Here is a 25,011-nt window from a genome sequence, read left to right on the forward strand (position 1 = left end):
TAAAATTATCCTACTTGGTGTCAAATGATGACAGAATTACTGATTTCAATAGCCAATCAACCAATCTTTCTATCTGTGGGTTGAGTTACGTTTCACCTCAGAAAATATGCTAATTATCTAATAAAAGAAATGTGGATCTTCTTTTCCAATTTCTATTTTTGGAGGTGAGACAGACCGAGGTGATCAGGAAAATATTCCATATAATCCTATCTTCAGGACTGGTTTAAGCAGTAAGTGAAGGACACTGCCAGGTGGGGTGCCAAGCAAAAGGGAGTGCCTAAGCACTGAATTTTAAGTCTTAACCCTTATTCCTGAAGTATTTGTATTAATTTAAAAATGTATCGAGAGAGAATCCCTACTACTTCTAAGGGTATTTTTGAGAGTGGTATGTAGTTCACTTATACTAGACAAATGTCTAGAACTGGCCCTGCCTACCTTTACCATTAAGATATTTTGATAAATTTGTAAGTAGAAACGGTGATGGCAGATACATGAAATGAATTTCTAATGCCTAAATGATGTCCCTCTTGTCTCATTGCCAACTGCAAAATATGTTCATGGCTGAATCATTTATATATTAAAAATCCAAAGCACAAAAGGAACAACTCACAAAATTTATATGCTCAGCATCCCTAAACAACACACAATAGCCTTGACCTAAGCGAAGGAGATCTATGTTCACAAATTGTTTAATTTAATTAGTTGTTTCAGTCATAGCAAATCAGTCTTACAATTTTTTTAATTGGTTGCCATGAATGTGGTAACAATTTAAATTTTCAGTCACAGTGAATGGACATGAGAAAATAGAAGAACTCTCATAGGTCAGTATTAATCCTTGTGGATAAATAATCAAGATTAGTCTCCAACCAAATTATTTTGTTCTTTTGAAAGTTAATGGTCAATTATTTTTCAACAGTCCAGGTCTATGTTCTCAAGAGATCCAGAAAAAAGCTAATGGCTGATGGCCAGGGGATGAAAAACCGTAACACAGTGCGATCCCACCTGAAGGCAGGAACAAATTGCATTAGACGTGGGTGCCAACAAGATATATTCAATGTCAGCAGCATCTGGACATATTTTTTGAGGCTGGTGCCAGCATCCACATCTATCGTCCTCATGACACCCATTGGCAACTAGTGATTTAAAGTTTTGTTCCAAGAATTAAGTGCAACACTGAGATTAAATATGGAGTATATATCCTACAACTTAACATTCTATTGAAGATTGATAATTAATTTTGCTCAGAATTGGCATTGGCAGACATGGCAAGGACCAGTTCTCAGTGCCAACACTCCACATACCCAATTTAGATACTTGTGGTAACTAAAATAAGCAGGAGTTAAGATGCCAGGGCCAGGATTGAAGCCCACACCATGACCACTTCCACACACACCAAAGTACCAACAGCAATAATAATTAAATAAAATGGAATTTTACACTAGAAGCATGGTTCCCTCAAGACAGAGGCTTTCCAGAGAGTACTCTGACAGAAAATGAGAACAGCAATAATAGTATCCGAAAGCTTTGCAAACGTCATTAATGATACCAATAAGGTTATCAACATTTGAAATAGCTCCCTACTAGAATAGTTAACCAGAACAATAGTTATGATAAGCATATTTTACATGTATCAATCATATCAATGCTAAATTTCCATGGTAGGCACAGGAGATAATGAGCTCTCTGTACTGAGGGTACACATTGCACTCTGGTGCTATGTGCCTGGCTACACGGCATGACAACATGTGCAAGTTAATGTGTATCTGTAAAAGCAAAAGAATTAATGTTAAAAAGCACTATGTAGCCATACAACAGGTACAAATGCATGAACAGTAAATAAAAAACCTGATTTTGTGCATAAATTCATACATGATCCATTTCAGTCAACTGAAATTGTTCATTCGGACAAGCCATTTGTATGAACCTTTCTTGAAACTAAGCCTTCATACCCCATACTGAAATATACTCAGGCAGGACTATTGACTGTTTTCAAATACATTTGTGACTGACCCAGTGCAGGCATGGAATGTTTTGGGCTCCATCACGGCAGGTGGCACCTGCAGCACTAGCAACGTGGGATGGGGAGAGAGAGAAATGCACATTGCTATTTCTCTCAATAGACTTCATCAAGGGGATTAGCCCCTACCTATCCCCACTTGGATTCCTCATTTTGACCCCTTTGAAAGGCCGTTGAAGAGAAATCACCACAACAGGACAAGCAAACAAAGGCAATGGACGAAAAATAACACAGCTAATTGACTTGTGAAGCTTACACCACGGAGGTCTGAAGGCAACTGAATCTTCTGCAGGCCCCACCTACCGCATTTCAGTCTGTTTTCTTGAAGCCCTAGCGCCCTCAGCCCCCAAAAAACTTGGACCGGCCACTCAGTTGCAAAGATATTTGAATTGAACCACGAAAGCTTTCCATCCAAGGATATAAATGGGCTTCACAAACCTTGCCATTACTAAAATACAGTACACTCCCAATTATCCGGGCTAATGATGGGGCGAGACGGCATGAATAATCGGTAAACACGGATAATCCAAACTCTCACTTTATTATTAGTTTTCTATTTTTTACTTGCTAAGATAAAATAATAACAAGAATTCAAAAAAACTGCATAAATAAGTACAGTAGACTCCCGATTAATGATGGGGATGGACAGCATGAATAATCAGAAAACACGGATAACCCAAACTTTCACTTCAATGTCTTGTAATGTTCATAATTTACGTTAAATAAACAATATTTTATTATTTATGCAGTTATTCTGTAATTTAATAGGGCTTCCCAGACTCATTGAGAGCTTTCTTCATCAATTTGCGATCTTTCTAGCGGCGATAACATGGTTGTACTCATATTATTAATGCTCTATGTAAGGCCTGGTTTTGAAACCACACATCCGTGGCTGTGTGATCACGGATACTGTAAAGTGGTTTGCACGAATGCTTTAAAACCACTGCTCGACGTCGGAAACTAAACTGTCAGGCACCATGCCACGTAGTCGCGTTTCGCACAAGTTGCCCGGGATGCAACTGCTGCGCGAGGTGTATCCGTGATCAAGGAGCACGGTTGAACACTGCGAGGCTTAGAAAACAGGAACACAGTGCACCAAAAAGTGATAAGAAACATCACTGGCCCTTGAAAAAAATATCTAACTTCATGATTAGAGTTAAATGCATAATTGGCATTTAAATCCAAAAAACTTAAAGAGAAATAATATTAAGAGTAATTAAACCTCATTACTCACCTTATTTTACTATTTTTCCTACTTATAAAAGCCTAAATCATCTCAGTTTTCTTAAGTCAGCATTGAATCTCATTAAAACGAGAATAGGGTCACAGAAAAAATTATTGAAACAACCACTTGGTATGAAATTATTTATTCCAGAATTTACATCAAAAATGACATTATAATTAATAATCACTATACCCTACACATCCATGCATTACAAGGATGAAAAAATGAGGACTGGAAAAACTAAAATATCTAAAAATTGACTAGTGATATCCCTAAAGATAGAGAGAGGCCATAAACATTATTTGAAAGATCAAATAATCACTAACTAATGTAACATAAAAATAATACACACTAAATTTACTAAACTTCGACCAAATTATCACAAACACGTATTAGACTGAAATTAATACTAGAAATGTTATAAATAGGAGAACAGAACACTTACCACGTGGAACGCACATTCATATGCAAAATCACCCAAATGACACCTGAAAATTGAAAAAGCATGATCCACACAAAAATAAGGTAAGTTATTTTATTTTACAGGAATCCTACTGCAGTAATATCATTAGAAATGCATCACACACGGGTGACCTGAAGCCCGAAATACCACCACTGGCACCAAGATATCTCCCAATTAAAATGTTTAGCCCAAACAATGGTTTTCAATACATAAAATCATAAGCATATGACATCTTTCATAATAAACTTGGTAACTTTTCATAAATGATTACATCTACCTTTACTAATAAAATGCTATAGAATACGTTTTAAAGCCTAAATGAAGAAAAGTACAAAAACCTTTTTGCTTTGATGTGAAAATTTTCCCTGAGACACTCCTTGATGATTTCATGGTTGACATTTCACATTAATAAGGCATAAAACTGACTTCAAAGGGGCACAATACATAAGCTGATTCAATTCAAATAAATAAATGATTTTTTTAAAGCACCAATCTCAACACAAAATTCTATATTTGGAACAAGTAAACAGCCTCAGGCAAAAAGTAAGCAATCCATCAAAAAAGGATGAATCTAGGATCATGAGGCAAGGAAAGGAAAGTTTCATAAATAATTCTCCTACTCACAAGACGTTTCATAGAAATTTTGATGGACGTTTAGGTTTCATGCTATTATTAAAAATTGATGTCAAACATTTCCTGAAGAGGTCATTCACTCGGACCTGAAATTTCCATCTAACAGGTGAATTCAACAGATAGCAGGTGTATATAAATAACAATCAAGGATATCTTCTCCTTTCCGCAATACTACCACAAGTTTAAATTAGAGAAAATAAATGTTGCCGCCATTGCAAACTTATTATGAGTTGACGACATCATACTTACTTAACTCATTCAGTGAGAATTTCTCACTACGAGTCACCTACAAGAGTGAGAACACCAACTAACCATATGAGACCCATGCAAAAGGCCGAAGAGTAGCTGAGAAATGGTGATGCCATTAGTTCATGACGTCATTAACTTATCTGCTGCAGGGTTAAGACTTTCATTTTTTCCTCTCAAATAGCTTGAAGAGTAGCTACCAGATCAAAAAATGGAAAAGCAAAGGTCTACCTAATTTTCAAACATTATCAAAACCAACAACGATAAAAAAAATTATGAATGAGTATTCTCTGGCAACAACAATTGCCGTTTACATATACTGTCACCAAAAAAGAGCAGTGAAAGCATTAACATAACGTGAATTATATAAATATTATGAATAAATTTGTTTTCTATGATCTTATACCCATACATATAAGTTGCCAGCCTCGGAGGCGGTGGGGTAAAGTTCTCCCCTCCCAAACCAAAAGTCGCAGGTTTGAGTCATGCCTGGGTAAGTTCCCCTTATTTAGGGCATAGATGTTTGTGCACGTTTGATCATTAAATGATATTTTTTTAAAAATTCAATGTTAAAACAGAATAGTGCTGTTTTCTGAGGTGTGGAAATAAATAAATATATGGAAAATAAATATTTTACAAGAAATAATCAAAATAATTAACACATTACTACAAAACTGACAAGCATAAGAGAGCCTTCCCTAGATTTCTATTATTTGTAATATTTCCAGAAAATAACTCGAGACAAGGTAGCATACAGCTAGTCACTACTAGCAAAATAAAATTACTAACTCCAAATGAAAAACTCTTAATTACTAGAGCAATAAGAAAAATAATAAGCACTAAAAACTAAATGAATCATCATATCATCTTCATAAACTGAAATTTTTATAAAAAATACAATTAATGAAACAATATTTACTTATCCACAAAACATATTTGATTGCTGATAAAATTAGAGAAAAGGATCTTTAATACTTATGTAAATACTTGAAAACTATTATAAAGGTACATTTTTAATTCAAGTTACCTTGAATGATTATAGTCAGCTTGAACCAGGCTCCATTTTTACTAATCACTTCCTCCAGTCAACTCCTGGTGAGAAATTGAAAAAAACTTTTTTGCATATTCCATTAATAACAAAAAACTGAATGTCACATATACCTCCATCAATTACCACAATAAAAGTTACACAAACTATCAACCTACTCTAATATCACTGTGTCATTTGTACAGGCAAACAAAATTGAAAACCCCTCAGCAAACAAAGAATCAACTAATTTCAACCAGTATATTCTTGCCCCTAACTCACATCTATCTCTAAAACATGTCTACAAGAATTTGACCATAGTATTGAGAAAATGCAAAATACATAATTCATAAATACGGATTCATTAACAGGAAACGTAACTTCCATACTTCTGGATAAAGGCACCTATGCAATTTCCTGAATCAGTTAGCAATAGTAACTTGTCAAAAAGCATAGAAAAACGTAGAAGACCAATTCTGCAACTATAAAAATGATATCAACAAGCATTACGTAACACCTAAAAAAGAAAAATACACTTTCAAGACAAAAGTATAAAATATTTGTATTTCCACACATTGAAGACGTAAAAGAAATTGTAATACAAATCATGCTCAATCAATTCACTTGATAAATAACAGTAAATTAAATTAAAGATATAAATCTTAATGCCTAAAACCTAAGAGTATATTAGCACTCATTATTGCTCTAAAGGAAGGATGAGCGTATCTTCTTGGCTCTGAAGTTACGGCCAGGTAGATTCATATGATAGCATTCATTTCCACTATATTTCTGCCAGTATCCTAAGGTCCAATCATGTTATCACATCAAATTAGAAGATGCTGGCAAGAATTTCAGGAGAAACCATCACCTAATAAAATTAATATAAGTAGATGGAATAATAGAGTTTAGGTCGTGTGCTTCTAAAATTACATAAGAATTCACTACTCAAAAAATAGGAGAAAAAGTTATGTCTTCAATTTTTAATCCTTTTCATTTGGCACAAGTAAACTAGGCAAGATGTGAAAATTGAAGAGATTGGTCAACATCAACAATCGACAACTTCTGAAATTTACGAACTAGGGAAAATTTCAATAGCCAGATTGAGGTACCTAAGAACTCATATATCCTTCTTTATGCCTTACCCATTGATCAGAAATATAGAGATAAAGACATTAATTCAGAAAATAAGCATTGCAAAAATAGAAAAAAGATTTAATTTAGAGGAATTATATCACTAACATTTAAAATGATAACAGTTAGAGAATTGATATTTCACTGTGCATTGGTAGAAATAATAGTGAAGTACATTAGAAGCAATTTAAGTCACTACTAATGATAAATATCATACGTAACATAAATATCAGGAGGAGTAAAGTACAGACTTATGTCATTTAGGAAGCCAGAAAAGCCATGTATTGGCATTAAAAAAACTCTTTACTAAAAAAATGTACCTAATAACACAATGACTGGTGCACGGACAACTGACTCACAGGTTACTAATCTTTATCTGGTCTCCAAAAGCTATTTAGATGGAGATTATATTCCAAGGAACACAAATGGAATTTTTTGATAGAAAACCTATACTGTATCAACTACACCAACGCAGCACTCATTCATATCATATTTTTAATAAAAAGTTGAGAGGCTTTAAATTATGAAGTCAATTCATATCAGACTCGACATCAGCTCAATATTCTCTTAATTTCCCTTAGTACTATTTTAACAATAACACTCAATAATTTAGGCTGTAATCATCAAATGATGAAATAAATTCTCCAGTCACTGTACTGTAATAAGTTACAATCAGAAATAACTTTATCTGAGGATATAATTCAACATTCTTATTGTTCGTGGTATGCTTCAAATTCTAAGTGTACGGAGATGACCCAGAGGAAAAAATTTCTAGTACATAGTTTCAAAAGAGAACACCGATAAAGTCAAAACTATGCTAACAACTACTGTTGGTATTCATTCCAGGCATTGGCATGGCTTCCAGGAAGAGCCTATCAAAATTTTATGAATAAATTGATATTTTTAGTAAGAATTCCTATTAGACCATTTCCCTCACAAAAAACACAGGAGACATGCAACACACGTTTATCATGCGAAGAAAGACTGAGACAAAAGCATTACGAATGAGAAAATACATGACATCTACTAAAATTCTTTGGATATTTCAATGAATATACCTAAAAATGAACACTATCCTATACCATAGTAAGGAATGGAACCTTTAGCAATTATTTTAAGAAATAAGTTTCTTAAACAATAATTAGGCTCAAACAACAAATGACCACGGAGATAACATTAAACAAACCAACAAGCTTGAGCAACACAAGGACATATCACACAGAACTATTTCCAATTTAGACCTATGCTATTCATGGTATCTATACTTTCTGTTGCTGAAAACTCACTATTTGTCAAAAAGCAGGTACATCTTGACAAACAAAATAATCTTGTTAATGAACAAATGTCCCAAGCACTCACTCCAGAGTATGATATTAGAAGCTTAGAATTAAATAATCTATTCACATTCATCCTAATTAAAAGTTTGCCTCTTTCACTCCCACTCATTCAAGGACACAATTATTAATTGGAAAAAATTGACTCCAAAATAGCCAACTTATGTCAATTATGGAGTACACACAACTTGAAAACAAAAAAGGTAGGGTTAACACTTCAAGAACTAAGGGAAACATCTTTCCATGAGGAAAGCAATTGTTCTCCTCTCACCTTGTTTCTCACATGGCACTCTTCATTCACGCAAAATGGAAGCATCCCACAGCATCGTCCAGCCGCACTAGCAAGCACGCACACTCCTCTCTCTCTTTCTCTCTCCCTTGAGACTAATGGCTGGTGGGGAGGACAGAGGCAGCCGTAGGGAAAAGGCCTTCCTCAAATTCCAGGATTAATCAGCAAACACAAACATACATCATTGGCAGAGGGCCACTAAATGCTTCCCTTCCACATTTAGATAGGTAAAGTGACAGCAGTGGAACTTGGTGAATTTGAAATTCTGGTGGTATAGCATCCTTGGAACGAAAGTAACCAACGCCAGAACTAATGCCACCATGACCAAAGTAGGGGCACATTTTGAAATTTTAGAAATATATGTATTGGAAATCAATGGAATAAAAATCCAAAGAAAACAATTTTGTAATTTACATTTTTCGATAAGCTCAAAAAGTAACTCTTCAAGTCTCAAATGATACAATTTTCCCCTTCCAATCTTTCACACCAGATATCATGATAGCCAAATCTCACTGCAACTTCCACTCATTGGACTATATATGTAATTCTTGACCAGGAACTTGATGGTGATTTTTACATGAGCAGGATATATTGACTGTAAATAGGAATGTAAGCTAAAATAATAAAACCCAAAGGATGGAGATACTTGTGAACTTATCCCACAAAGAAATCATTTGCTAACTCAACTTGATACATTGGGGCTGATTTAAAATTTAACTAAACCAATGTTCTCACCACCAAATCTAATTAAGGCAATTACCAACACCACCAACCACCCCTCTCATCAGCCAGTCACACAGTCATCCACTCACAATCACAAATTGTAACACCCCCACTAATGTGAGCTAACAATATGAACCAGATTTAAGTCAAAACTCCCCTTTGCTTAAACTATTTGCATGTATGACATTATTTTTAATCGGGCTTAATTGGGGGGGTGTATGAAAATATACTGGATATTCATGAAGCTGGGAGCAAACAACTCCAAGGATTGCACGTACTTCCCATATTACTTAAAAGAAGGAATAGAGTATATTCCCCTTCTTAGGTATACATATCTTCCAGCCACACAATACTGCTCCTTTCATTGTTTTCAGATAAAAAACTACGCTCTTTAAAAAAACAGGAATTGAAAAACTCAATCATAGTTTCATGCACAGGATATAATATGTATTTATTCCCGAACTCATTTTTATAAACGCACACACACACAGAAAAGCACTCGCTTGCAACCAACTACACTTCTCATAGGAAATTTATTTATGATTTGCCAATATCTCGTAGAAAGGAGAGAAAATGAAGTCCTTATCGCACTCATTATATATGCCAGCACACTAGTCAAACACACAGCAGCAACAGTAAAAAAGAAAACAAAAATTGGCAAATTTTCATTTTTAAACACACCACAATTTCAACTTCATTCATAAAGACAATAATTCTTTAAGATCTCACTCGCATATAAACGTCACACTATGTAATTTGTCTACATAATGACTTGACTTTTTGACTCATAAGAGTCATTCAATCACATTCAATCAATTTTACACAACTATACGTTAAAGCCTTCCAATGTCATGTGGAGGATATACCATAACTTTTTCAGTTGTTAATAGAAGCTCCACTCTTGGCGCATTTCAAGATAATATTTTTGGTGTGTATGTGCATGCATTAATATTTGGTGGAGATGACACTAACACTAAAACAATAGCTAACACCATTAATTTTGAGATACCATTGAAAGTTAATAGATCTAGCAGTCACATAATGTTTACTAGGCATAACATATATTGTACCATAACTAAAATTAGAATGAACTAACTTGAATTGCTCATAAGGTAAATACCTTAAGGTCAGGAACTCAAAACATTAATTTGGAGAGAAGAATAAATGCTCAAGAGTGGTATGAGATTTTAACGACAAACAGCAAACACTACCAAACTGAAGGCAAAAGTACAGACATAATTCAAAGCCAGGAAATAAAACAAGACGTTTATGGTAATTATGAGGGTAACTAAACATACAAAAGTAACTGATAATCAGATATCTTGACTGCAAGAGCTACTCAGCTTGGTGCACTGCATTACAGTAGAAATATTTATGTGAATTCCACGTAATGTGTCTTGATCACACAATAAGAAGAAAGTTTCCAAATCCTAACATCCAAGAGCTAAGCATGAGATTTTTTAAAATAAAGCAGTACCACACCTTCATGTGAATTAATACAAAACTAATAAGTTCCGTGTCAACTAAATTATACTTTTAAAAAATTGAAAAATAATTCAATCTTTCACCAACTTAATCTTTTAAAAATTGGTCTAATTACCTAATGGGTGCATGACTCCCTCATTAATCGGTCTAGGTAAGATAATAACGCACACTTGCAAAACAAAACTATAAAGATAAGATGATTCTCGCATCTGTAGCTTATTTCCATACAATGCACAATGTGATTTAATTACCCACCACAACACTCATTAACATGTTTTCGACAATCACAAAACATCCTCTCTGTATCTACAAGCTCTTACATAAATGTCTGACTTTGTACTTATAGGACAAAATATACAGGAAGGCCTTCCAAAACCTTCCAATATTAAATTCAATATGAAAATAATTTTAATCAGTCATGTCAACTCACCAAACATTCATACACTATCATCAGCGTGAAAATTAATATGGTGGGTAACCAAATTTCAATTATGCACTTCAGACAAACAATTAACAGAAAATAAAATTTCAATAAATATATAGGGTACATGTATGAATTCCATCAATCAAACTGCTTCTCAGACTAACGCACAAAATGAGAAAAGTAACATCCACACAGTTATATCAATATTTAAAATGCAGTGGAAATTCTGCTAAAAAGTAATTTAAATGGCCACCAGCCCAGCAATATATATATAGGTATATGTATGTATATATTGGTAATATTAGGGTATCAAGATATTCAAAAGCAACTACCCTTTCCTCAACAATACATTTACAGCAAGTTTTCCACTGCATTTACGCTGTTCACACAAATAAAAAACCCTCCACTCATTTTCTCTTCATCTTTCACTGGATCTACTTTGATTCTCACCGCATTTTCTCTCTCTCGCACACTCTCTCTCTCTCCTTTAACATCACCAACAAAAAAATACAGCCCTGATGCCAACACACAGCGCTTTTGAGAGTCCTTGCTGCCACTGTCGCTGTCGAGGACAAGAGTTTCCCCTGCTTATCTTGAGCTGCTGCAGCTTCTAATCATACTTGAGGAATCCACCCCCTCCTCCTCCTGCCTTGTTCTCTCGCTGGGGCCATGATGCCCCCTGCCCTGGCCCATTTGAACCCGCAACCCCAACAGCACCCCCTGTATCCCCCCCTCCCCCACCTCCACCTCCACCGCCACTGCCACCTGCAGGCTGGTTCATCCAGCTAAGAAACCCCCCACCACCTCCCCCACCACCGCCGGAACCCTGGTTTGGTGCCCCACTTTGTCCCCCAGCCTGGTTTCCACCAAATGCAGCCGCAGCGGCACCTGGATTACCGAAGGCCTGAGGGGGTGGGGGGCCATCACCTGCCCCTGCCTGACCTCCTTGAAGATTCCCTATAATGCCCCAACCTGCCTGATTGAGGGCAGCGGCCACCAGAGCAGGATTCATTGGAAGACCACTCAGGCTGAGGGCTCCCATGCCCAAGGGGTTACCCAATGGCTGACTCCCCTGTGCAGCACCCATTCCTCCTCCAGTGCTTCCTCCACCAGTAATCCCCAATGCCTGGAGATTTGGCATATCCAGATTACCCCTACCGGCGTGGTTCCAGGTGCCTCCACCGGCGGCGTTGCTCGCCATGCCCGAGCCGTGGTAGTGGTGGTGGTGGTGCCCCTGGGCAAAGGGGCCTCCCGACAAGTTTTTTGGATCCGTTCCCACTCCCGAGGACCTCATGGCTCCACCCCCAGCACTTCCCACGCCTCCAACTCCTCCTCCACCTCCCCCACCCCCACCAGATCCAGCCCCACCACCACCAACACCCCCACCGCCCCCAGCACCTCCACCCCCCCTGTGCCCATATGGGGAGCGAACATTAGGGTCCGTCTTGGGAGCTGCATTGCTGACGTGCACAGACACACCTTTCACTATGTGGTCTTCCCCACATAGCGACTGAGCAACATCAGGGTCAAGGAACGTCACAAAGGCGAATGCTCGAAATGGCTTTGGGATGAACACATCTGTCACCTCGCCGAACTTCGAGAAATACTCACGCAAGTCATCTGGGCCCATATCCTCAGTACATCGCCCAACAAACACCTTACAAGGCACCTGCTGGATCTGGCCCTCCTGTGACATATGAAATTACAGCAACTGAGAAACCTGGATTTGAACACGTCATTGCCACATAAGCTTTTCAATATTATAATCCACATCCTTCATGGCATACATCCATAGAAAATGTAATACATTTAAATTTTTAAAATGATCTCCCACACTAAAGCAGAAGTGTAGAGACATCTGCATCACAAAGTAGCTCTTGGCTTAAGTTTGGTTTGGTAGTCAGTAATCAATGTTATTACAACACACTGCCAATAAAGCTCTACTTAAGATAAATTGCTTCCTCAAATATTTCAATTCACATATTTAACTACCTTGAGCAATTTTTCAGCTTTGTTTAAGAGGCAGATGAATGTCAGCACAATTTATACAAATTTATAAGCAACTATAATGATAGGCAAATATAATAAATAAATGATGTTGCATTACGGATTTATCTCCGATTAAAGAATGAATGAGAAAAAAAAATAAGCGCAAGATGTGGATGGCACGTTATCAGCATGGAAATAGAACAGTATATGGCATAGAATATGATTTACCTTAGAATTAGGAATCTTCACATCGCACCACCGACCATCAATCATATGCCGCTGTGCCAGCACACGCATTTGCGACTCATAACTTCCAAATCTAATAAATCCAAAGCCTTTTGAGTGACCAGTTTTTGCATCCTTTTTCACCTGAAGAAAGCAAAATAATAGAGGATGAACTAGTAATCTCTAAATCTCAGAGCAATCTATATAATAGCTCTAACTATAACGATAGATTATCTTCCCTTACCTGAGCCATCAGAACCTCTCCAAATGATTCAAAATATTCTCTTAACAATTGTTCAGTCGTTTTCCAAGGTAAACCTAAAACAATTAAATCGGAGCACTTCTGTTTCGTTTCCATTCTTTTTGTTTTCGCCGTCGAATTCTCCAGATGGTCATCCGATTTTCTTTTGTTCTCTAAGCAATAAATAACAAAAGTAACTATCAACCAAAACAATTTAGTATAAAGGTGATTGACAGTAATTCAGGGCCTGACATGAAATTCAATACAGTCAAGAGTAATGAAGATTCGTATAAAAACAACAAATTATGACATAAACAACAGTGAAATTACTGAGGACTATCATCATTCATATTAAAAACATTAAAACCGATCATAGCATAGAAAAACTTAACGAAACTCAAATAACAAGTAAAAGTCGACAAGACCCAAGATGGTGGATATTCTTAATATGGCCGGCCAATCTCAGAGTAAAACAATTCGAAGGAAAAAAATTACCTTTAGGAAACACGCAATAATATACACTATTTCCCCATCCACTGTCCGGTGAGTGCAGTCTGCCATCCACCAGCCTCACACCCCTCATCACACGACCATCTGGATTCCGGTACTTCAAACCACAAGTACCTGGAAATTGGGCTGCAAGAGTGGACAATAGTAAAGTCCCATCATCTTCAGTAGGCAGTTCTATAGGTTCTTCTCCTTCATCTTCAGACACTTGAAGATATCCACTCATTTTTGGCGTGTTAAAGACCACACCAAAAATATCAACCCACTAACCCTAACGTGGTATTATTGCAAGCACCTTGGCAACAACTTGGAAGACAAATGCTAATCGAAACGTCGGCAAACATCGATCGATTGTATCGAGCTATCGAAAACGACCGAACGATACGATCGATAGAGCCATCGACACGCTCTACATCCTTTGTCGTCGTCAATTGTTCGACTTTAATTTGTATTTTATGGTCGTTGAAAGTGGAGGTCCTGTAAAATGTTAAAAGACATAGCGACCGCGTTGGGCGCTACAGAGCCAGCACTACGGTTATTATTGTCATTGTTAATAGGTAATATTTGCAAATCAAATTGAAAAACTATCCGCCCCACTTTAATTCATGTTTTGGAATTTTCCTTGGATCCTCAGCGTAGCTATTTCTTCCAAGTATTTCATGTTCATGACTCTTTTGCCGCCTTGAAATTCCTCCAATTCATTGATTTGTTTTCTAATGGATATCATCTATGGATAGATATTTGTCTCAAGCACTGCTAATGTCCACATGCTTGCAGTATTGCATTTTGAAATTGAATCAGGTTCATGCTGACTTCTGAAAGAAGTGTGAATTTTCTTATGGTTCTAATGAAATGCTAGTAGGCTGTTAGATGGTGTTTTAATAAGGTTACTTGGTTTATCTTGATCGTTCTAAGTGTATCTTGCATTCTCATTTTAGGCTACCCGATTGCAGTATTCCACAGGTACACCTTGTATCGTAAAAACCCAGCTCTGCAGCATATATTTTTCATATGTTGCGGAGTAGGTATTGGTTTCTTCAATTATGGTAAGCTTTGTTCCTTGCTCTGCGAGTTGATTTTACCTTAAGAAATTAATGCTTTGGGTTGCGCAGAAATAGTGGGCACTATCGGGTTTTACCATTCATATTTAAAAAAGAAGGTGGAACACTGTTGCGCGTAACATTTTCATACCTCCAGGAATTACTTTAACCACAAGGTCCTTATGATAATAAAGCTTCCTCTGATAAGAGGTGCCGGAACTCTGTCCCGCTGCGTTCCTTCAGAGATATTTCCTCTACTCTTATTCCGTGTTCGTATCCGTAATTATGTTTAAGTAATGACAGTGAATTTGAATGCCATGGCTATTTCAACTCTAGCCGTGTTTTATGAAGGTTTGGGTTAACAAAGTTCATTTATAAGATCATTTTTTCACACTAGAGTCTACAGATCATGATAATCGCGCTTTATTATATTCCAAGCTTAGTTTGCTGAAAAGCACTACTGGATTTTATTTGGATCTGGTCAAAATCAAGTTGGTTCCAGCCAATTGAACCACAGGTCCATTTTTAGATGTTTTGTATAATTACAATTATAAATATGGTGTAATTCATGGAGAAGCTAAATCTATGGGGTTAATAGGAAAGTTCATGGGGGAAGCTGCAAGGAGATTTGGAAAAGAAAAGACCACAAGGATTTAGAAATCAAGGAGAATTTTGAGAGGTTGGTTATAAAGGCACAGATTTGGAGTAGAATTGGAAGATGTTGGAAGTGGCAACGTACTTAAAAACAACATCTGTATCATTAAAATTGCATATCATTGCAAGTAAGCATTAATTTTTTAGTGGTATTATCTGCTCTAACCTAAGTCCAGTCAAGGAACTTTTTTAGCCATTCACCTTTTCTGCCTCCATTACCTTTGAATATATCGTCATAAATTCATGAAGAAAGGAAGTGCCACGGTAATCAAAATAGTTATCAGTTCTACAGGACTTTGGGAGATTCTGATTAATTAAGTCTACATTGAATGCAATTTTTGTTTAATGTAAATATGTTGAAACTGCTGCATTATACTCCCATGACAGTTCCTATGCTAAATCCGAACTTTGAAAACAGTGATGTTTGATGAAGACTAATTGGTTGAAGAAAAGTGCAGAATAACAAGACATAAACCTCTATGGTGTCAGTAGCGGATACAGAAAATACTCAGGGGGGGTGGGGGTGCTAAAGATATCTTGAGCTACCTTTACTTTTGTTGTGATAACAAATAATTCAGTCACATGCAGAGTTTAAGAAGGTTTTATTTAAACTGATGAACGCATATACCAGACGATGTCATCCTATGATATAAAAAAGTTACAATAGGGTAGTTTCCTTCTTTAAAGAAAACGAAAGGCATTGATTGCGATTCATTACCCACCAGTAGTATATTCATAATATACAAATTATTTGGTTTTAGAAATCCCAGTTTAGATGAATGGCAATGGTCAATTTTAACCCCATTTGAAAAAGGCCAGATTGGCGCCCATGTGGTGCCACTCCACTTGACGTCACAAGGACCTAGTTTCTATACGAGTAGATAGGAGTTGTACATCATCTGAGATTACCAATGCATGCATGAGGCACAGAGCTCAGGGAAACATGTCTTAATAATCACCTATTAAAACTGCCTAAGGTCGGAAAGTTTTCTTCATTTGTTAGGGTATTAATAATCCTTATTATTTAAGCCATGTGCTACCTGCTAGCAGGGTACTCTGCTACCAGCCAGCATTGTATCAGCGCTCTAAGCCTCGCCCCAAGGTCACCTCACATGGCGACAGCGGGAACCAGAATGACGTCACATGGGGTTTTCCCAGCATTCATACTTAGCCGTCGCGTTTTCGCGCGCTTGAAAATTTTCCCTTTTCATTTAATCGCGAATAATAGATATCATCATTTAAAAATCTAAAAGCGTGAAATACGTACTCCAGGAGTAATAATCTTTCGATTTAGGCAATAAAAAAATAATAGGAAACCACCCTATTGTGGTTCTGCTATGTTAGGCAATGCAGGCGGACCCATTGGGGGGAAGTGCCCCCCATACATACATATATCCGCAACTGTATGGAGTCACTGACAAATGCATACGAAGTGGGAACTTATTACAGAAAAGAAAATTTTAGCGATCTCCTGAAATTGACTTGCATTAGATATCTTTTTTTTTTGTAAAAAATGCATTTGATTTTGGCCCTAAGGTTTTTATCTTTAAGCATTGAAATAATTTTTTTTAATTGTTGCTTTTACTGCCTCTGTAACTTGTAAACTACTGTACCTTCTTTAGCAGCAAATTTGATCTAGTTTAACTTTATTTCCTTGTATTGTTTCGCTATTGGTCACAGTTTTCATATTCATGAAAAATGTAAAAAAAAGTCATATTAAGGAAGGACCCTGCCCCCCCTCACTTACAGGGGTTTTAGGTCATGATGTTGGGCACTACCACTGTGCAAAAATTTGTGTACTCATGATTTTTTCCCTTCATTCAACCATTTTCGACATTCAATGACTGGACTACCTCTCACGCCATAAATTCGATGCTTGTGCCTCTGCCACCTGCTTCTTATAATTTGCCCCTCATTTCTGTTCCTAACCTTTGTTTCACAATTCTTCTTCCACCACCTATTTAGTCAAGTCCTTCCTGCAAGAATATGAAAGATGTGGCATGTGACCCAGAGGACTACATCTCGTAGAGACACTATTAATACTGCCACTTCTCACACCTTTTAATCTGTTTTTAAAAATGTCCATAGTGGGGTCATGAGCTCAGAGCAATCCATTTATTTGCAGTTTAGCATTTGTAATCTGAGGGAATAATTTTGAAAAGTTATGAATACAATAGATTATGCCATCACTAATAAAAATTTCAGTAAACAGCCTGAATTTCAGCTTATTTTCACGCCAAATTTAGATTTCTCTACCATCAGTGTTGGACGTGCCAACATTGTATTCCCTTATGGATTCCACTACCTTTTTCTTGGTAATGACTTTTCTTGGTAAGTGTGGTATGATGTAGTCTCCTGTTAACTTATCTCATTTTTTTCTCTGCCTGTGCTTCTGTTTCTGAATTTGTACCTTATCCTTTTCTAAAATACATATTTGTTTTTCTAAATCTTATGTGCCTTTTTTTTCTCCTTCTTTTCTTACATCCAGCCCCTTTCCTGCTAATGCCAGTCAGTCTCTTTCTCTATAAATACCCCTCTCTTTCTTTTTTTGGGTGTTGTAGCATGCCGCACAAACTATTATAAGATTAAGAGCACTCCTCTATTTAACATTGGAGTTTATGGAAAAATGTGGTCTTTTCTCTTTACCATATTGTGGGTTGTTTGAGGTGCACCCTCAATGTCAGCCGCAATTTCCTGAATAAGAGGTACACCTCGTATTTGATTTCAAATGGTGTATTGATGTATGTACTCATGTGCTGTTAATGCTGAGATATATGTTCACACTACGCTCTTTTTACGCTGGTTAGCCCCGAACATAGTTACAAAACGAGGTGTGAACGCAAGTTACCGTTAACCGTGGTTGGAATTCTGACCACTGTTTTCTGACCATGTTTGGCGGTAGTTTATGTGTGTGTGAATGCAAGTTGGTTAAAAAAAGAAGAAGGCAAAGCAGTAACAAGGTGGGATAGGAGGAAAGAAAACAGAATGTAAAACATTCGAAGAGGAGACGGCCGTTCTTATTGAACTAGATTCGTCAGAGTTAATTCAAAGGAAAGTGCTTTGGATTCATGCCGTAATTTGTTGAACATAAATAAATTTTAAACTTGTGGTAAGTTATGCGATATACTATACTTCGTAGTGAATTAGCCATTAGCTCGCATTGTGTTATTACGGACAGAGTTAATAATCTCTATAAATATTTTGCTAGAATAATGTTAAATGTGTGAAACTAGCTTAATGAAAATCTGACTGTCACAATGATTTGAATGTTTTGGTAAGAGTTCTTTGTCCCAGTTTAAAAAAGATCACTTATGTTCATCCTTGAACAAAAGTTCCTCCCATACCAATATAAAATATTAGGTTAACTGCTAGTTAGATATAACTATAGAATATAAAGTTAGAAACATCGGGTGATACTAATCACAAAAAATACCACGCTCTCTCTCTTATTTCATAAGTTTAATTTCAACAAGTCACATTTCTGCAAGTTATTCGTCCCCCATCAAATTGAAGTAAAATAGTTTTAATTTATGGTAAAGCATCAGATTGGATCATGTCCTTAATCAAAATCAGAAAACTATAATTGCTGAGACTGCAATGCAGCGACAAGTGTATCTCAATTCTAAATCACTAAAAGTGTGCCTCAATTGACGCTTAAGGCTCAAGATTAGGTCCTCTTTTCTTCACCAACATCAATGATTTGTCAACATATCCGAATCAAGGGCAAGTAGTAGTATATGTTGTTGATACCAACCAAATTATTACAATAGTCACTTAAATTCAGATTCAATAGAGCAGTAGAAAAATGCAAACCATGCTATCGATGAAATGATTAGTTGGACGGACACATCTGAATTAACTTCTACGTAGCTAGGAACAATGCACGATGACGCTGGAATACAATTATTTAATTCATAAGCAGCTCATGATATGCATATATGTTGAAAATCATTGCAATTAACACAATAAATTTTTCCTACACATTCTCTATTTCCTTCCAACAGGTTATTCGCTCTTGTAAATTCATTTTTCACTTGGACTTACTCCACCACTCATCAGATATCGCCAGTGTCTAACCATGGTATGTGTGAATGTACGCTGGTTTTGACGTCATCTTTACGCTGGTTGACAATGATGGTAGTGTGAACAATAGACAGATCTTGGAGGAGGGTGAAGGGGGTGCGTGCCCCCTCCCCAGACCCTTAAAACATATGCAAGATTTTTAATACGGTCCCATTATTATCATTGCGTTCGTTTTATATTATGAGATATCCTTGTGCCCCCCCAGAAAGAAATCCTGGATCCGCCCCTGTGTTGTTCTTATAAATGAATTGGACAGTTTGAAAGTGATGCAAGAAGATCCTAACTGTTTATGTGATGCTTGTAATTATTAGTGCCATGTGGAGTGGAATGTTCATGCATAAACTGTAAGCGTGCTCTTATTGTGCAGAATTGGTAAAAGTTATATTTACCATTCTTGAAATAACCAAAATGAAATTTTCATGCACATGCTAAATTTTAATTACTTGAAAATAGGGGGAGCCCATGTCTCAAGAGCCCTAAGTACTAATGACCCAAAATTCAATATTTGGGGCTGTAAAAACTCAACCTTAAAGAAAAATGTATAAACAAAGTTCTGGGCTGAAATTTCATTTGTTTGGACATATATTTAAACATTTATGAGATATGGTCCCTTGCAATCCAATTCAATTCTAAGAGTCTTATCCCACACTCCAGCACTGCCAAAGAACAGTCCATACCACTTACTACCTCTGCTTGGTACTTACCTGAACACCTTCCCCTCTACAGCAGAGTCATTGTTCCTGGTGTTTAAGTTCTACTTAGACTGAAGATTTGCAATTACGTTATAATGGTTGAAATTGATGTTACTACAATTTGTAACGAGTGTAATCAGTTTATTTTCAGGGTTCCCATGTATGTAAGCACATATGAACTGAAATAAAGCACACATTCAATAAACTACTTATCTGCCAATGAAAATTAGTATGAGGTATATGGCTGTTATCATGCTTTATGCAGGGTTGTGTTATATAACTATGACATTTTACACTTGAAATTTCAAAACTTTTCTTTCTTCTTGGTAATCAAATTTAAATCTTGACATAGTTTACATGTCTTAGTATGCAGTCATTTTACTTTTGAAGATTCTTAACTTTGTGCTTGTGAACAATTCTAGTCAGAATTTTCATCTCATACTTGCGTGGGTACATCAAATAATGCAATGCATATATTCAGCACATTCAATAGATTTCCTGAATTTATGTTGCAAAATCTGTTATAGATAAATAATTAATCAATTTCAGATAACAATAATGACTTACTAAGGTTTTGCTATTTAGAAAATGCTTTCTACGGTGAATCTTATCTTTACTGAAATTCCCTTACAGGGTGAATCAAGTTTTCTCTTTTTCCAGGAAGGGATTGCTGTTATTGTGAAAGTTCTGCCAACTCCTCATTCAGGGACCTCAAATGATGTGAAAACTTATTTTTAGCTGCATTTGCAGTGTACAGGTTATTACTTACATAGTTCGCAGGTCATTTTAAGAACTGCAGGTCATTGCTGTCAGTAAATGCGGTACAGATAACGGATAAATCGGAACAAATTGTGATACATGCATAAGACCATTGACTTAAGCCTCGCTCAAGTGGAGCCACAAATGAAAGGTCACACCATGATTTTCCACTTTTCTCCACCTACAATATTGCTGTTTACAACAGTCTGCCAGTCATGTTGGTCTGTGTATCCCTTGGTCTCATATAGTCTTTCATCACATTGTGTCTATCTGTCCATGGTTGACAGCCTCTCCGAGTGCCCTTCTCCATGTTTGGTGGAGAGGATAATCCAATATGGTGATTTCGTATTATTTTTTATTGCCTAAATCAAAAAATTATTACTCATGGAGTACATATTTCATGCTTTTATATTTTTAAATGACAATATCTATTTTTCGCGATTTAGTGAAAAGTGAAAATTTTCAAGTGCGTGAAAACGCGATGTCTAAGTATGAATGCTGCAAAAAGCCCGAGTGACGTCATTCTGGTTCCGGCTGCCGCCGTTTGAGGCCACCTTGGTGTGAGGCTATGAGCGCCGATACGATGCAGGCTGCTAGCAGGTAGCAGAGTACCCGGCTAGCAGATAGCGCTTGGCTTTAATAAGTATTATTAATACCCTATCAAACGAAGGAAACTTTTCAAACGTAGGCAGTTATAATAGGTGATTATTAAGAGATGTTTCCCTGTGCTCTGTGCCTCATGCATGGATTGGTAATCTCAGACGATGTAAAACTGCTGACTACTCGTATAGCATCTAGGTCCCTGTGACGTCACGTGGAGTGGCATTGCATGGGTGCCAATCCGGCCTTTTTCAATTGAGGTTAAAATTGACCATTAACATTCGTCTAAACTGGGATTTCTAAAACCAAATAATTTGTATATTATGAAAACGCTAATGGTGGGTAACGAATCGCAATTAATGCCTTTCATTTTCTTTGATGTAGGAAACTACCCTATTCTAGGTTTGTGTTATTTTTCATTTTAGCAATCTCCGTGGCTTATTTAATCAACCTGGGGTAAAAGTGTTTTTCTCTACGTACGATTTTCACCTCCTCGAAGATAATTTTGTGGCCAGGTCCTCTCCGAGCATGCTCCGCAATCTATTATTTTTTATTTATTGCACAAAATAATACATGCATTGCACAGGCACGGGCAACTACCCATTAATTATTTAGAAATGATATGTAAACAACATCAAGAGAACCAAGTTAAAAATGAAGATAAAAATAAAATGTCAATGCATCAAAATAACAATATTGAACATGAAGAAAAATAAAAGGAAAAACCTTTCATATGTGTTTAAGAGAATAGTAGAATTAGTGATTTTCATGCAGAGTAGTTGAACTGCATTTTCTCAATGGGTCTCTTGTCCCCTTGCTGGTGCGTTTTTAATGCGCTGCTTATCTCTCCCATGTTCTTGTTGCAACATGGACTTTACTTTGTGCACACTTTATATACCTTTTGAAGGTCGTAGGGTATTTTGTCCTTTGGTCCCAGAAGTTAGTCTGACTTCTTCATTAAACTTCTGTATCCAGTGATGATGTCATTTTTTTCTGAGAATTCTGGAGATTTTTATTTACTTAATTTTATTTCACATTTTTCTTCGGGATAGAGCTTTTTCGGCCCCAAAAAAACTCAATTTTGGGTTGTTAGGACATGGAGCCATTGGGCCTTGGGTTCCCATTGTCTCCTCTGTATTTGATAACAGAGCAATGACCTAATGGCAAGAAATTATTTCTTGGAGGCAAATAAATTTTTTCACCTCTTGAGATCATAGCACTTGCCTTTGCTTCTGAGTAGTAGAGTCCTATTTGTGTATGTGTATTTCATTTGTGTAATGAGTTACTGTTTCTATATATCACCTAAGCAGTTTAAATTACTTGGCAAAAACTGAAACAAAGCCTAAGTACTAGTTAGGAGGTATGATAAGCGTTTAAATTGTCATGTTAAGATCTCTTATAATTATTTTGTAATTTAGAACTTTAAAATGTATAATTTTCCACTTCTTTCTTACAGGGCATGAAGCTCTTCATTCAATTATGTCCGTTGTTGTCATGTATATAACACTGGTTGCCATTGGTGGAACTTTGCTCTCAGTTTATGTATCATTTCTCTTCAATATGGGATACTTGTTATTTAGTAAGTTTGAAGAAATCATTCGTTTTATCTCTAATGTAAAAAGCCCATAGTATTTTTATATAATTGTTGATGTTGACATACATTTCAAAATATTTTTGAAAATCGTAAATTTTTAAATATATTTGGCCTTGTACATCCATAGGTTATTATTTTACTGGTACTGAGAATTATGACATTAAGTGGAGCATGCCACAGTGTGTATTGGCTTTAAGACTCATGGGTCTCACATATGATATTTATGATGGAACAAAACAGCCCGTAAGTACTAACAGATTGATAAAATTTAGCATTTACTTATGTTTTTGCATGTGCATTACATCACTGTATCACTTTGCTAGAAGGAAACTTAAGGATAATTCTGTAAATTCATTGTGTAAGTGCTATTGTCAGTGTCACATGCACATTTTTTATTTCCATCTAAATCTAAAACCTTCTGGAGGTGTTTTTTATTTATCTATTAATTTCTATATCTATTTCATTCTCAATTTTTCTATCGAAATGGTCTTTTTTGATCAGTTGAACCACAAAATTGGTTGTCAATAGCTCTCCTCAAATTTTTTGGGTAAATTTAATTTAACTATAATAATTAATTTGGGTAAATTTAATTTAACAATAATATTATCATGTGATTGGAATATCAAAGTAAAATACATACTCTAGTTTTCGTTTGATCTTTTCTGTTATTTTCCAGTCTGAATTATCAGCAGAACAAAAGAAGACTGCACTTTCAAAAATGCCCTCATTCTTAGAGGTTGCTGCTCATACCTTCTTTCCTGCTAGTTTTCTTGTTGGGCCTCAGTTTCCCATGAGGAGGTATCAAGATTTCATTGCTGGAGAATTACGAGACAAGGTATAACCTGTAGCATAGGACTTTTTATGAGTGGCAAGACTTGCATTCACTTTGTCCAGAAATTTTCTTCAGAAGAGGCTAGTAGGTGGCTAAATCAGGGTTCCCACTCAACCGTGAAAACCTTAAAACCGTGAATAAGCCGTGAATTTCATCATGAAACCTTAAAAATATCTCAATCTTGATAATAATACTACGATTGACTGATCAAATTCGATATGTTAATCATATTAACATTAATATTCGATATGTCAGGCACGCACAGACTCTTAGTCTACGCATTTCTCTACACACGAATATTCAAAGTGTAGTAATTGGTCCGTAATATATGGTGGAAGTCTGTTATTTTGTCTAAGCGTTTCAATTTCAGTGATGGCTAGGGATGGACTTGTATTCGAAAAAGGACGAATGAAATAACTTGCATTTCTAATGGACCCAGAATGAACCAATTACGAAAATAATCTGATTTGTAACTCGAAGTTCGGTTCCCACACAAAATTAGGGCACATGCCATATGCTTCGAAATATGAGTTTGCCAATGGAATTTTACTTAAGGAAACATTTCTACGGCAAAAAGGCTTTCAATTTATGGCAATAGCTCTCAATAGACTATGCTCACCTCGTTTGAATTTATGTGAATAATAAAGTAAAAGTGAAAATAACGTGTTACAGGAGGTATTAATTTTGTCTTTATATAATTAAAACCAAGTGCATTATACCACGATCTATCGTTCCCGCATTGATCGTTTTCTTGCATTTATCGTATGCCGTTCCTGGTCCCAAATAAAGTTCCATAAA

At 36.3% G+C, this 25,011-nt stretch overlaps 2 protein-coding genes and 1 long non-coding RNA gene across 3 annotated transcripts in view; 1 reads left to right on the forward strand and 2 right to left on the reverse strand.

Annotated features, from left to right (window-relative positions):
• Positions 1–3,368: 3,368 nt before the first annotated feature.
• Positions 3,369–11,708, reverse strand: LOC124157842. The gene is made up of 2 exons (XR_006864658.1): positions 5,612–11,708; positions 3,369–3,730 (listed from the first exon to the last, which is right to left on the reverse strand). It is a non-coding gene; the product is annotated as an uncharacterized LOC124157842 (long non-coding RNA).
• Position 11,709: 1 nt separating this feature from the next.
• LOC124158208 (TAR DNA-binding protein 43-like) lies at positions 11,710–14,289 on the reverse strand (the record flags this gene model as incomplete). The annotated part of the gene is made up of 4 exons (XM_046533396.1): positions 13,948–14,289; positions 13,456–13,625; positions 13,215–13,355; positions 11,710–12,684 (listed from the first exon to the last, which is right to left on the reverse strand). Coding segments are annotated over exons 1-4 (1,524 nt in total), but the record flags the coding sequence as incomplete, so codon positions are not given.
• An 83-nt stretch (positions 14,290–14,372) lies between these two features.
• Positions 14,373–25,011, forward strand: part of LOC124157843 (lysophospholipid acyltransferase 5) — a 30,996-nt gene continuing 20,357 nt past the window's right edge. The window contains exons 1-5 of the mRNA XM_046532879.1: positions 14,373–14,516; positions 14,898–15,005; positions 23,244–23,366; positions 23,509–23,624; positions 24,058–24,216. Coding sequence (XP_046388835.1) covers positions 14,444–14,516; positions 14,898–15,005; positions 23,244–23,366; positions 23,509–23,624; positions 24,058–24,216 — 579 coding nt within the window. The 5' untranslated portion in view covers positions 14,373–14,443. The remainder of the gene's footprint in view (positions 14,517–14,897; positions 15,006–23,243; positions 23,367–23,508; positions 23,625–24,057; positions 24,217–25,011) is intronic.

The sequence above is a fragment of the Ischnura elegans genome, chromosome 4 (assembly GCF_921293095.1).
Source record: "Ischnura elegans chromosome 4, ioIscEleg1.1, whole genome shotgun sequence".
In the NCBI taxonomy this organism is placed as follows: domain Eukaryota; kingdom Metazoa; phylum Arthropoda; class Insecta; order Odonata; family Coenagrionidae; genus Ischnura; species Ischnura elegans.